General features: G+C 41.5%; 1 protein-coding gene across 6 annotated transcripts in view; it reads right to left on the bottom strand.

The window, feature by feature from the left end:
* The window catches only part of zzef1 (zinc finger, ZZ-type with EF hand domain 1), a 112534-nt gene that overhangs the window by 67114 nt on the left and 30342 nt on the right, over positions 1-15078 (bottom strand). For all 6 annotated transcript variants that reach the window (XM_061898276.1, XM_061898277.1, XM_061898275.1 and 3 more), the window contains exons 23-48: positions 14889-14970; positions 14606-14807; positions 9646-9773; positions 9312-9552; positions 7969-8048; positions 7812-7902; positions 7274-7748; positions 7034-7198; positions 6794-6913; positions 6555-6716; positions 6326-6458; positions 6122-6260; positions 5874-6039; positions 5518-5783; positions 5200-5372; positions 3142-3325; positions 2909-3069; positions 2362-2642; positions 2039-2213; positions 1828-1960; positions 1544-1755; positions 1121-1429; positions 941-1041; positions 734-869; positions 286-645; positions 63-206 (exon numbers count right to left, since the gene is read on the bottom strand). In XM_061898276.1, the coding sequence (XP_061754260.1) occupies positions 63-206; positions 286-645; positions 734-869; positions 941-1041; positions 1121-1429; positions 1544-1755; positions 1828-1960; positions 2039-2213; positions 2362-2642; positions 2909-3069; positions 3142-3325; positions 5200-5372; positions 5518-5783; positions 5874-6039; positions 6122-6260; positions 6326-6458; positions 6555-6716; positions 6794-6913; positions 7034-7198; positions 7274-7748; positions 7812-7902; positions 7969-8048; positions 9312-9552; positions 9646-9773; positions 14606-14807; positions 14889-14970 (4819 nt within the window). The remainder of the gene's footprint in view (positions 1-62; positions 207-285; positions 646-733; positions 870-940; positions 1042-1120; positions 1430-1543; positions 1756-1827; positions 1961-2038; positions 2214-2361; positions 2643-2908; positions 3070-3141; positions 3326-5199; positions 5373-5517; positions 5784-5873; positions 6040-6121; positions 6261-6325; positions 6459-6554; positions 6717-6793; positions 6914-7033; positions 7199-7273; positions 7749-7811; positions 7903-7968; positions 8049-9311; positions 9553-9645; positions 9774-14605; positions 14808-14888; positions 14971-15078) is intronic.

Raw genomic sequence — 15078 nt, forward strand, 5'->3', positions numbered from 1 at the left:
ACACTCTTGGCTGCGATTGCATGTCATTAAAAATAAGGAAAATCAACAAATAGGACACCCACCTCAAAGTTAGTGTTGTTGTCATACGGGTGTTTGGATTCTCTGACCTGCATGGCCATGCCCGGCTCTTCCATGAACTGACAGGCAGTGAGAGACAGACTACACAACATACTTTGACTGCAGCCTTTCAACACCCTCCGCAGAATCTGTTCAATAATAAAAAAGAATCAAAGTAAAAAATAATGCACAAACTTTCTGCCTGTTCATGCTCCTCCCACTTGTCACCTTCTCCCACAGCGGCCGCTCCTCTAGCTGCATCAATATATCTAGGATGTAGGCCATGTGAGACGCACCGCTCAGTTCGAGGGCCTCCTCGCTCAACGACGCCTCGGCAGGCCAATCGGCCAGCAGGGAAGCAAGCACGTGGCGGGCATACAGCGTGGTAATGGCATGGTTTACCTTCACCAGGTATTGAGGAACTGCCCGATTGCTGCGAACATCCAGTTCTTTGTGCAACAAAGCAGAGCTTTTTGTGCGGCGTTGTTTGGCGTAACTGTGTTGCAAGTCGCTCTCGGAGTTGGTGATGAGTCTCTGTGTCACTACATTGATCTCCTCCGTGGCCTTCTCACACTGACTGGGCTTAGACTGTGTTAAAAAAACAACAATAACATGACGTGTTTCTTGTGTTCTTTCTTAATTGTAAAATGTGAAAAGAGTTGATGACCTAACTTACAATGCAAGAAGCCACAATCATATCAGTGTCAACAGCCTTGATGTTTCTGTCCTCCGAGTGAGTCCGTCTGGTCGGTTGCCATTTCTGAGCCAGAGTGCGGATTGTCTCATCTGTTTTGATCTCTTCTCCATCAAACCTGGACATGACAAAATTCACATCAACAAGAATCTATGTTAACTGCCTGTAAGAGGAGGACATCAAGAGCACCTCTTCTGCACCTCCAGGAAGAAGGAGTCAGTTTTCTTCATCTGTAACTCATACATGGCTCGTAGAATGGGCAGAGGAGCGTTTAAGGCATCATGAGTGATCTGTGGGGGGAAAAGGAACATATTTGCTTAAAAAACATTCCACTCTGCCATTTACACTATTTGAAGTATCCCTATTCACCTGGAAGCAAATCTTAGTCTCTTCATCAAGACCGTCCAGTGGATCAGGCTTATTGACCTCTATGTCGTCAGCAATGTTGCTGGAGTGATCCGAATCCTGCTCCTTGTCCTGCTCTCGCTGGTCCCGCTCTGGGTCCTGAGTCATAGAATGTATTTCCCGCTTTGAGGAATAGAGCATGATTGAGAGAATTTCTAGATCTCGTAGCAACCACAGCTTGCTGAAACCCGTCCCCTTGCTGCACTTCCTCACAAGCAGCTGGGTCAATCCCGACTGCTGGAGAGCTTCCTGAGCTTGTTCAACTCCAACTTTCTACACAGAGTGATAGTGACGGCGATAGCAATGATCAAGGTCATGTAATACATTGAAATCATCATTTACACTTTCAATGAATTGCTTTATATGTGCAAGCCAAATTGCTGGTACCTTGAGTGTGTTGTAGAGGCCTTTAAGAGCCAAGGACAGAACCCAGGATGCCTCCACAGCATCAGGAGAAGTGTTTTCCTGGCTGGTGTGTAGAAGGTGGCAGATGATAGAAATAAAGTTGGTCAGGTAGCGGCTGAGCAGAGGTTTAGGAAAGCACTGGCCTGGAAGGTATACTGCAGAGTCCTGAGACTGGATGAGCTGGTAGTCCTTCACTGAGTGAGATTAAAGAAAAAGCTTATTGAAAAAAAGTGAAAGTGCTGTTTGCTCAGAACGATGATACCGACCTGTTTTTCTCTTGCGCGTCTTTATGTCCACCACAGCTGCTTGGTTTGTTTCAGTGAAATGTTTGAGCAAGATCATGTTGTGGTGTTCGTTGGCATTGTCGATAAACACAGTCTGTGAGCCAACACACAGCACCTGCAGGCATATTTTTTGGAAAGAGAGTCAGAGGCACAATTGGGTCATAGAGTAGTAGAATCATGGATTTGTTACTACCTCGGGGAATCCCACTAACACCAGCAGGGTGAAAAGGTTAGTGTGTTTGAGGGTTTGCGGCAGCTGGAGAATGCAATGGTCAGTGAAGGCGGCAATGACTGTACTCCACTCAGGACAAGTGTTGAGATTGTGTAAAATATCTGCCACTGTGCAAGCCCAATCCAGACCAATACGACTGGGGAAAAAATAAGACAGGAAAATATAGGTCAACATGAACAGTGTCATGGCTCTAGGACTGCGTCCAAATACCTGCGTGCCATTTGAACAGAGGAAAAAGTGGACAAACGACAGCTTTCACAGGCGTGCAAAAGTGACTAAAATACCTGTCTAAACAGAAGGCTCCCAAGCAGAAGAGCAATTGGATGGTCTTCCAGCCACTAGTGTCTGAAATGGCTGCCTCTCCCTGCATTAGCAGCTCGTATTTGTCTGTCAGGGCCTCAGTAACAGCAACGTCAGCCTCAAAGGGAGGGATTCTCATCAGTAACTGGCCCAATAGACCCAGCGTGAGATGGTATGTCTCGTTAAGAGAACCAACATTGAAAATGACTGCCCTGAAAAGCTTGTGCAGGATGGCGCTTACACTGGGCAGACAGAGAGTATGTCCCTGACAAGAAAAAAGAAAATATGAATGATTTAAGAAAGCAAAAAACATGTTCAGTCATAAAGCAACTTCTACATTTTGTGCCTTCTCGTGTGTTCTGGTATAACAATAAATCATTGACAATAGCTTTGTTTAAAGGTCACTAGCCTAGCTCATACTTAAAGTTCATACTAAAAGATGAGAGTTTTAAAGAGTGTTGAACACGTGATCAACTGCTTCAAAGCAATCAAGTCAATGAACATCTACTTGGAATCAAGCTGAGAGCTTACAGGTTTGACTGGTGGCAGCATGGCTGCTAAAAGTCCAAGGATCCTCTCTCTGGAGCACTCTGAAAAAACATGTTCCTGAAGGGGAACCTTGGGGAGCCGATCATTTGTCTCCTTGACCGCATCTGATGAAGGAGATAAGCCTGCCGGACTCAACTCCAAAGCTGACAAATGATGACAAAAAGCTTGGTTTGGGTTTCTATGCATACACCATGAATCAGTTAAAAAAAACTTACGTCTGATCACAGGGGAAAGAGGATCCTCACAGGACACAGAAGGTGTTTTATTGATGCCGATGGACTCTAAAGTAAGCTTCCTCTTCTCAATGTCTGCTGTACTCGCTAGTTCAAATATTTCTGAAGGAGCAACGAGAGAAACGTTCCCCTCCTTTGGCTTTGGCTCTTTTTCCGATGGTTTACTCTAGAATTGAGAGGACAACAGCTTGTGCATCATTGATTTTATAGTTAAACCTTTTTCATTGACCCAAATAATGTATTACCAAAAGGAAATACACTAATCACTTCAAGAAATCTATATTCGGCCTTGACATTTAAGGATGAAGTTAAAAGAAGTTTAGGTGTACAAACTGTTTGATGTTTCAATGTTTCTTTTTTCACAGCTTAATGTTTTTAACAAAGGAACTTGAAATTTGAATAGAAAATGAAAATGCTTCCACATTCTACTGCAGCCAACCTTTAATATCAAAACAGACATTTTGCCTCTCTTCTATGTCAGGAAAATAGTCAAGAACCGCAAAACTTAACACATTTTATACAATTTTACCAGTCATAATCTAATCTACTAATATCCCAAAAAACAAATACTAAATAATGTGTACTGTGTGGAAATTGTGTGTACTATTAGAGGGCATGTTGGAAGTGACCCCTACCATCTTTATTGTTTGCTTGCAATGAAGGCGAACGCTTCCTTCCCTCTCCCTTATCTTTCCTCTGCTTTTGCTTCTTTGTGTTGTCTCAACTTTTTTTGGAGTCTCTCTCTGCACTGTTCTCCAAAGCTAAACATGAAATTGATCGACTGGTCCCTCAACGTATTTGTCAAGACTTTCTCAATGAAAAGATTCAGTTTCAGGTAACTTGTCTGTCCTGACGGAAGGTTTGCTGGTGGACCTTTGCATAAGGCCCTGATGGAAAAACTCCCCAAAGAGTTTGCTGCAGTGAGACACTGTGACATTCCCCCACCTCATCGACACCTGTCGATTGTGGACTTTTGTTTGCAATGATAGCACCTCTCTATAGCTACCTGCCTTGTTATCGCAACGACACTTTGTGGAATGACGCCCCAAGATTATGATGCCAAACAAAGTGATGTCTCAGGCATCTACTGACACTACATTAACAAACACACACTCGTGTTGTAATGTTTTGTAACGTGCAGCACACAAATATAATCTGTATCACCTTTTCTGGTCTATTACAAGATCCTCCAGTGTGATGTACAACAAATTAAATGGTAAATGGTTATACCTGTATAGCGCTTTTCTACCCCTTTATAAGGAGCCCAAAGCGCTTTGACCGTATTTCCACATTCACCCATTCACACACTGATGGCGGGAGCTGCCATGCAAGGCGCTAACCAGGCCCCATCAGGAGCAAGAGTGAAGTGTCTTGCTCAAGGACACAACGGACGTGACTAGGATGGTAGAAGGTGGGGATTGAACCAGTAACCAGTAACCCCCACTTTTTAACATGATGAAGGTGTGCTCTGGGAGAAGTGGGTGTTGTGTGTTAAATAAATTACATTGTGAATGCTAAATGATTATATTTGCATCTTCTCCTTGCATTATTGTGTGTTGCAAAAACTGGTATATATTCTGCAAAGACATGAAGACAAACACGATATATGGATTTTAAACAATTTTGATAATTGAAGAGAAAATTCTTCGCACATGGACTTAATAGTTGATCTTTGTATGCTCTCAACTTTGCATGTTTTTAATTTCATGCAAACCTTTAGAGGATCAAGCGTTTAATCTTTTTTTTACGCACACACTGGCTGGCTAAGGCAAGGTTCTGTTAAGCAATTGTTAGCGTTTGGTGTCCTAATGTAAGGTTTGAAACATGTAAATGTTCTTATTTGTCAAGTTCACTTCATTTTTAGAGAACATCAAGTTTTCAAAAATGTAGTGAAACATTCAACAGTTTGCAAAAATTAAGTTCACCTATAAAGATGATAGTAAATTTAGATTAATCATAAAAAAGCAAATATGCATACATTTTTATAAGTAGTAAAGGTAGATGCTGTATGTCGTCTCTGCAACTAATATCATTGCTCACCTTGTCTATAGATGAAGAAGGGGAGCAGACTGCTGTAGTACCACCAGGGAGAGACGAGGTGTCAGTGGCAGTGCTGACGTCCTGAGAAGACTGGGGGGAAACTGGACAGACCTCACTGTCTGAAGATGATTGATTGGCTGACAGCAGATTGAGCAAAGCTGAAGAACGCAGACCTACAGTATGTGGAGACAGTCGCATGTGAAAAACATACTGTACTGTACTGTACTGTATTTGTATTGTTGCATACCACTTCACAAATTAAGTCAAGAGGCACCAACAAGCACAGCATTTTCAAGCCCAATTATTCTTTGTTATTACCTTTGCTCGTCTGGCTCTTGAGCAAGCAATCAGTGATGAGCTTGGAGCAGCACGTCTGCAGGGCTAAGGCTTGACTCCAAGTCGTACTGTCCAGAGATTCCTTCTCTGTCTGTGTCTTCATGCTCACTTGTGAAGAAGTGTACAGAGTCAAAGCAGCAAAAAGAAGCCAGGAGTAGTTGTGGACGTATGGCTGGATCAAGCGATGGCGGTCACTTATTCTAATGGTCACCATGGGGTAAACTGTAATCCGATGGGTGGGCAGATGGCTAAAGGATAGTTGAAGAGAAAGGGCTTCAAATGCAAAAGACTTCAAGTGTGACAAAAAGCTGTCCCTAAACTTGAATGTATAGTATTACCTGTCAGGATATTTCTTTGCATTGTAACAACCGAAGCACAAGTCAAAATCTTCACAGACGTTACAGTTGATCCTGCTGCCCACAATCAGCCCATGGCAATGGTCACAAGCATACTCCATGTTCACCATCTCGTGGTCATCCTCATGGCCTTCTGGCTTGGCACCACCTTTTTAAAAACATATACACACACATTGTGTTGTTTTAAATTGACCTAGCAGTACGTAGAAACATGTTGGACATGAACTCACTGAGGAAGCATGTCTTGCAGAGGTCCATATCCGTGCACTGCAGGCATCGGTAGCGGTGCCAAGGTGCCATCCTCTCACAGCCGTCACAGGAGATCACCACATTGAGCAGGTCACAATAACGTGCAATGAACATGTGCCTCTGTGGAATGTTTCATTGATGTAAACGTCAAGTTTTTGGTACTACCTCATCCTCTTATTGCATACCTTTCGTCTGTCTTCAATAGAGTCCTCCTCATCGATTTTGTCATACCACTTCTCAAACATTCCGTCCATACATTCATCCATCCACTCCTGGTTCTTTTTGTAGTCGCAAATTTCATCCTCTTCTGTCCACTGACTACCACAGAAAAACGTACTAAAGTATAATTTCAATACTTCAAATATGAAAGCAATGATGCGTAGCAGAGTTCTTCTGGCATGGCTGGTACGCTACCTGATTGCGATGTCATGAACACTAATGTTTTCTTGTGACATGCTCAGCAGGAGTTCAGGAAGCTTAATCTTCAGGAATAGAGGAAGGTCGTGCACATGCCAATTCATGTCTAGAAGGTGCAAGAGGCAGGTTTGCACACAAGACAGTGCTGGTAGAAGAGCTCTAAGGGAGGGTGAAAAAGTTGTTACACATACTTGTTTACAGAAATATTTCTGCAATCTTAATCTATATGATCTTACTTTTCATTGAGACTATTGAATCCTTGCACTGCCTCCACCAGGATGAGCAATAACTGATGGTAAGATTGCCGCACTTGTTCCCCAAGCTCTCGTCCGCTGTCTGACAACTGAGAGAAATAACTGCAAACAGAATGTGTCATTCGTCATTAAACAGGAAATAGGTGACAAACGTGTAAAATGCAATTGTTGTAGTTTTGCAAACCCTTTGTGTTCAGAATGGGGAGGATTTTAAATGTGTACCTGCTGAAGTCTTTCTGACATGTCAGCAGTTCCTGGAGGAATAGGATGCAGGGGCCTTGAAAAAGGTGTGGCTTTCCCAGGGAATGCAAACACTCTTGAACGAGCTCCAGGACTTTGCACACACTAACAGCCTGAGCTTTGTTCAGTTCTAAGGTCTGCAGGATACTAGATGAGGGAAAACATCATCTACAACAGTGTATATATATAATTAAATATAATAAGAGAGGGTATGTTACACACGTTGCTGTTGTGAGAGAATTGTCCTTGATGAAGTTCAGTATATGTTTGAGAACCAGGTAGCGATCTTTGACAGTGGGGTTGGTGCTGGGTTCTTCAATAGAGCGACATGAGAGGAGGCGTAGTCGTGCGTGACTGAATGAGGCTTTATGGGATAAGGCAGAAGGAGAGGCTGGACTGCCGGCTCCTCGGGATGAGAGGATCTCCGTGGAGTCTTTGTGGCCTGACTTGCAGTGCACACATGAGGACACTGGGACATTGGCAGGTTGGCTCTGTCCCGGCTTGGCCTCAACATTGTCTGCAGACATCATCGCATGCTCAAGTAAGGAGCTGGCCTGAAAATCGTCCTCTGAGATTGAAAGTGGATAGTGAAGAGAAGCACTACTGTCCTTTGTTTTGGCAGGATCAGAGTCTGTGCACAGTGTGCCACAAGGTGAAAATCTGAAGAGCAGGAGGGACTTTTCAATGCACATCTCAGCTGCACAGAAAGAAAATAACAATGAGTAAATGAAGAAAGCAAATGATGACCAGTAATTCTCACCTAGTGTCTCCATAGTAACCTCAACAGGACCTCCTTCCTTGTCTTCAGAAACATTCATTTTGCCAACAATATATCTCTGCTTCATCTCCAACTAACAAATACAAAATAGACAATGTTTGATTCATGACGAAGTCATAAATACCAGATGAATCCTTACCATCCAAGTTCTGATACTGTCTGCCAGAAAATACACCTGCACCAAGTCCTCATTTAAACACGACTTGCATTCTTGATTGACTATTCAAAAAACAGAACACACTGAGATATAACATTGATCTAATCACTGCAATTGTGATTAAATGCAAATAATAATTATAACAATAACATTATCAATCAGCCGGGGTGTAACAGTACATGGTAGCAATTGTTTCGGTACAGAGGTGCAATATTATTAAGAGGAAGTGTTTTTGCTACATGCATTAAATACAGATATTAAATACAAGCGGCCGCTAAAGGGAACAAAGATCAGGCGGGCACCACACTTTCCATTACAGACATAAAAATATATCCAGCATGCAGACCAGCCTTTCACTGGCTAGAGTCATGACTAGCAATAATGCCAAGAAGACACAGCTTTAATTGTAAGCTGTTTAATGTTTAGCATTTTGTATGCATTTTGTATACCTAAAATGGACGGAGCAGAGACCTTAATACCGAGGTAATAATTATGTTACACCTCTAATAATAATAAAAAAATAACAAAAAGCCGCCCAAACTATTGGCAAACTTTTGGAGGTGTTTGTGTCAGTGAGGGACAGGAGGACACTAGACAAACTGCTCGCCATCATGGACAATCCTGCCCACCCACTCCACCAGACAATTGAGGGACAGCGGAGCTCATACTCCAACAGGCTTCTTCAGCTTCATTACCACAGTGTTCGATTCAAGAACTCCTTTATTCAGCACTCCATCCAGCTGTATAATCACTCGCCCTACAGCAATAGATAATATCTGTCTATTACCTGACCGCTTCTTTGTTAGCTACCTCTCTTTGTTTATAATATCTTTTTTCTGCTGGATCTACTCTCTATTTTATGCTGCAGCTGTTACATTTTCTGTAATATTGTACATGGTAATTGTTATACAATGTATCTATTATACAAAATTATAATATAATATATCAGTATATATCATATACTGTATACATAATATGTAAATACTACATATATGTTATAGTATATATTGCTACTACGGTACATTTTTAGTCTACTTTATACCTGCATTATCCTTTCCATCCTTTGTAACTGAGCTACTGTGTGGAACAATTTCCCTTGTGGATCACTAAAGTTTGTCTAAGTCTACTGTCTGCAACAGTACTATCCTGAATCCCTTAAAATCACCTTTTCTGCAGCATATTAATTTGTATATTTTAGCTCATTGCAGACTTCAGTATAAGCGCTGAAAATCAATGAATGTTGCGTTTGACAGAACTTGGTTTGTCAGTTGTATTTTTCTCAAGCTGCTGCTCACATATTGTACTATTGGCACTGTTAGAATTACCGTAGGTGTGCAGGGCATGGACGAGGGCAGGTATATGATAGACCATGGCAGCCCAAAGAGCGTTCACAGCATGGTCTGTCATCCAGCCATTGGCAATCTCATTCCTCGCTGCCCGTTTTCGACAGCAATGCACAAGGTTTCTCATCAGCTCTGTTCCATGGTCTGCTGCTTCTTGGGAAGGGTTCCATCGAGCAAAGTTCTCCAGGAACCTCATTACATCATCAGGTTTATACACGTTCCTCTAACACACAAAAACTTAGTGTTAAGACTTTCCAAAGTGAATATGAAAATATGACAAGTGGATTGGAAAGACGCGTAATAGTTTTGCTCATACCTGAACTGATGTGTTCTGAACCGTGTGCCTGGACTCACACAAGCCATGTCGCAGAATGTGTTTCCACAGAGGTGAAGACTGAACGTGAGAAACTTTCCAAGATGGAAGTTCTTTTACTGAACGAACCTCTGGATAAACACAGAAGAATCACAACACCAGGAAGAAGTTGGCTTAGCAAGAAAGTAGAAATGCAGACAACCACAACGCATTCCACTGGCTTATGAAAAACATATGTACCATCTTAACAAAACTAAATTACATTTTTACCAGCTGTTCAATCAAAAACAAATGACGCTCAATTTTAATTGACAGGTATTGATGGAATGATTATTACTGTTGTTTATTGTTGTACATCACAGATTTAAAAATTATAAAGAGTTATTTGCAGAAACATTTATCATAACATCTATATCAGTAATTCTGAAACTACGGGATACACAAGCTCCATCTAGTCGTACCCCATAGAATCACTTAATTAAATATTCAGAGTCTAAGGCCCAATCCCAATACACCCCCTTGCCTAACAATTTCGACTTATACCTAGTTTTTGTGCATTCCCGTGAAGGTAGTTGTGTCCAAATGACTCTTTGTATATAGGGGTAGTGGGCATAACGAGGAGTATGAATCTAGCCCTTCAGAATGAGGCACTTTACATGCTGACTTGTTCAGGTAGGGCCAGAGAAAAATTCACAATTTCTGCCTAAGATGTATAATATGTTACATGTTAGTTTGTAATGTTAGCCAGCTAGCGATGCTGGCGAACATTAGGCTAAAATACTAAATAATAATACTAAAACACTAAAACTTTAAAGCTTGTGAATGTGAAAACATTAACTTTACATACCTTCAAAAAATTTACAAGAGACAACAATTGTAGATGGCGGCTTCTTCTGTGTTTAGTTCCTTGTTTATTATTAACCGAAGTATGATCAATGTAAAAAAAAAAAAAAAAACGATCTCAGCTGAGAACTCCTTTGCTGTCGGGTTTGTTGTGTAATGGTTGGACGAGAGGGTTGAACAGTGACCCGCTACTAATAAAGTACAGAGGTATTAATGAATTAAAAAAGGTACTACTGCCTTTGGATAACATCAGTAGTCATTTTTCATCCAAATGTGCGGCCGTGATGTTGCTGAGCCGAGGCGTGGTACATTTGTGTGTCAAAATGCACACACTGAGTGCCTACAATTATAATAATCGTCCAAAGGAATAATGACAAAAATAACAGCAATTCTACTGGTTAGTAAAAATGGTGCGTGAAAGGCAATATGGAGGTTTTTGGGTTTCAGAACTATCAATAAAGGGGACGCTTTAAACACGTAAGTGCCGCATTGTAAGCTCTGTTTTAAAACATACCTCGCCAAATGTATCAATACAGCATTAGAACCGTTGTTTCATATTTAGGTAAAAATTTAAATAATAACAAAGCTGTACACCTTTTTACTCAATTTTGAGGGTGTAGTGATCGTGAGTGAAGGCTAGTGTTAGTGAGTAGGGGGGTGTATTGGGATTGAGCCCGAGTGTTCAAACTGTGTGTAATGTTACAGTGGCCAAAACAAATAAATATACCTGTTAAATAAATCCTCTGCCTTGTTTTTTAATGAAAAAAGGCCTGCTACCTTACTGTATTAATGTTGGTCATTATGGTGGCACATGGAGAGCCAAGTGTTTTCTAAAGGTGGTACTTGGTGAAACAAGTTTGAGAATCACTGATGTTTTTGATATTAGTTAAATCACCAAATGATTCCTGAGCACTGCTGCTCACTGCTCGCCTCACCTCCCAGGGGGGGAACATGGGGATTGGTCAAATGCAGAGGACAAAGTGACGATTGTTGGGACTTTAACTTTTAAATTAATAACATCATATACGTCACACAGTTGGATGATGGCGGACCAATCACAGAGCACTTGTTCTCTGTCCTCGCAGCTGATTGGCTCAGCCATATCGGGCCTCCCGTTTTCTACTGCCGACCTCAATGTTGGCTGTGCTGCTTTTTCCGAGAACATTTGAATAGATTTAAATTCTAACAATGTGGCCCAAACATTCTGAGCCTTTTATGGCTTGTCACACAAAATGTAAGCCCTAGAGCAGGGGTAGGCAACCTTTTTGGCTGAGAGAGCCAAAAAGCCAAATATTTTGAAATGTATTTCCGTAAGAGCCATATAATATTTTTTTTTACACTGAACAAAACTAAACGTGTGCATTTTTAAGTAAGACCAACATTTCTAGAGTATAATAGGTCTCTTATTCTTTGTAATAACATTGTTATTCTCGAGCTAACTGTGGAGGGGGCGTGGCCTGCAGCGAACTGGGGTGTGCCAGGACCGGCCTCAAAATCAGAGACAGGTGCGTAGATGGCCCACCTGGGCCCTGTTATCTAATCACCTGTCGCTCTGTTATAAGCAGCAGCCAGGAGGAGAGACGTGGTTGGGGCTGGGGCCAGAGCGCGAACGAAAACGAAAGAGAAAAATACAATTGCTGGAAAGCAACTGAGAGACTTATTGAAAAATAAAACAATATTGTAACCCTGAAACAGGCTCTCATGTTGGTCCTTGGTGGTCTGACAAACCCCAGGAGGGCAAGCCCCACACTAACCAAGAATAAATAAATAACTTCTTACCATTAATGCAAATTTTTGAAAACAGATAGATGGATTAAAAATGCATGAGAATGTTTTATATTTTGAACATTATTTTTAACGCTGTGATTACAAGTGGAATCATTCATTACTTATCATATTAAGCAATGTCAGCTAAGATTTATCCGAGAGCCAGATGCAGTCATCAAGAGCCACATCTGGCTCGCGAGCCATAGGTTCCCTACCCCTGCCCTAGAGGAAGCTGGGATAAGGTAAACCTCCCAATTGCTATGCTAAAAAAGGTAGCTTAGCTTCAAACCACTATCCACTATCAGCAATTACAAAGTAAATGAATCAACGGTTGGTTACATAAAGAAGGAGGAAAAGAATAAATGGAGCGTAGGACGTGTTCAAAAGTGTGTGTAAAAGGTAATAACAGTTTAAAATGAGTACAATATTTATATAAATCTTAAAAAATAGCGAACGTTGGGAACTTAACTCCCGCAATAATTGAGGGAACACTGTAAACATCTCTTAGTATAATTAACTACAGTTATATCAAACTGTATATTGTCCTCATAGAGCAGAAAAGAACTATTTACAGTGAAGAAAATAGGTATTTGAACACCCTGCTATTTTGCAAGTTCTCCCACTTAGAAATCACGGCGGGGTCTGAAATTTTCAAGGTAGGTGCATGTCCACTGTATGAGAGATAACCTAAAAAGAAAAATCCAGAAATCCCAATCTATGATTTTTTAACAATTTATTTGTGTGGTAAAGCTGAAAATAAGTATTTGAACACCAACATTAATATTTGGTAGAGTAGCCTTTGTTTGCAATTACAGAGGTCAAACGTTTCCTGTAGTTCTTCACTAGATTTGCACAGACTGCAGGATGGATTTTGGCCCACTCCTCCACACAGATCTTCTCTAGATCAGTCAGGTTTCTGGGCTGTCGCTGAGTGACACAGACTTTCAGCTCCAGCCAAAGATTTCCAATTGGATTTAGGTCTGGAGACTGGCTAGGCCCCTCCAGAACCTTGATATGGTTCTTACGAAGCCACTTCTTGATTTTCCTGGCTGTGTGCGTTGGGTCATTGTCATGTTGGAAGATCCAGCCATCTTCAATGATCTGACTGAGGGAAGGAGGTTTTTGGCCCAAATCTCACAATACATGGCTGCAGTCATCCTCTCCTTAATACAGTACAGTCGTCCTGTCCCATGAGCAGAAACCCCCCCCCCAAAGCATGATGCTACCACCCCCATGCTTCACAGTAGGTATGGTGTTCTTGGAATGGTACGCATCAGTCTTCTTCCTCCAAACACACGTAGTGGAATTATGACCAAAAAGATCAATTTTGGTCTCATCTGTCCACAAAACTTTCTCCAATGACTCCTCTGGATCATCCAAATGGTCATTGGCAAACTTAAGACAAGCCTTAACATGTGCTGGTTTAAGCAGGGGAACCTTCCATGCCATGCATGATTTCAAATCATGACGTTTTGTTGTATTACCAACAGTGACCATGGAAACAGTGTTCCCAGCTCTTTTCAGGTCATTGAACAAGTCCTGCCGTGTAGTCCTGGGCTAATTCCTCACCTTTCTCAGCATCATTAAGACCCCAAGAGGTGATACCTTGCATGGGGCTCCACTCCGATTGAGATTGACCATCATGTTTAGCTTCTTCCATTTTCTAATGATTGCTCCAACAGTGGACTTTTTTCCACCAAGCTGCTTGGAAATTTCTCCAGAGCCCTTTCCATCCTTGCGGAGTTGTACAATTTTGTCTCTGGTGTCTTTGGACAGCTCTTTGCTCTTAGCCATGCTGAATGTTTGGGTCTTACTGATTTTATGGGGTGGACAGGTGTCTTTATGCAGCTAACGACCTCACACAGGAGCCTAATTCAGGATAATACAGTGAAGTGGAAGAGGACTTTTAAAGGCGGACTAACAGGTCTTTGAGGGTCAGAATTGTAGCTGATAGACAGGTGTTCAAATACTTATTTTCAGCTGTACCACACAAATAAATTGTTAAAAAATCATAAATTGTGATTTCTGGATTTTTATTTTTAGGTTATCTCTCATACAGTGGACATGCACCTACCGTGAAAATTTCAAACGCCTTCATGATTTCTAAGTGGGATAACTTGCAAAATAGCAAGGTGTTCAAATACTTATTTTCTTGACTGTAACAATGGCACTAGAAACACTTGTTGTAACATATATGTTGAGTTGGGACGCAATCATTCTACATATTTTATGCTACGTGTTACTAGTGTGATCTTCATCAAGTGTCACTGCCAACCATTACAAGATTAATTATAACGTACACTTAATTCAACTTATAAATCACTTGAACAACAGCGGTGAAGAACAATCTCACCATGAGGCGATTTAAGTGCCATGGTTCTGGAGGCAAGACGCCCCATTAGGCGCGCCACAAGCAGCTGCAGGTCAGACATCCAAGAGATGGTGATGTCTGGCAACCCCATGGCTGTGACAGTGAATTTGTAACCCCACTCATTGTTGCTGCTGTCAGAGTGGAAGAGGAACTGAAGCTGAGGGCCGATGTCAAACGTTACCTTCTAAAGAGAGCAAAGAGAAGCAAGGTGCGTAAAGGAGAGAGAAACATGGAGGCATCCTGTGGGTAAATGGCTTATTCCTACCTTTGGCCACTTTTCCGTTCCAACCTTCATGTCATAGCGAAACTTCCCGCCCCTGGAGTCGGTAAATTCTAAGTAGTCATACCTAAGATTTGAACAATGGGATTAAAACTACTTCATGGAATAGCACACTCAAAATAAATATAATTTATTAGTAAGAAAGAAAGTTGTAAATTAATTAATACATTAAAAG

Source organism: Nerophis ophidion, linkage group LG04 (genome assembly GCF_033978795.1).
Source record: "Nerophis ophidion isolate RoL-2023_Sa linkage group LG04, RoL_Noph_v1.0, whole genome shotgun sequence".
In the NCBI taxonomy this organism is placed as follows: Eukaryota; Metazoa; Chordata; class Actinopteri; order Syngnathiformes; family Syngnathidae; genus Nerophis; species Nerophis ophidion.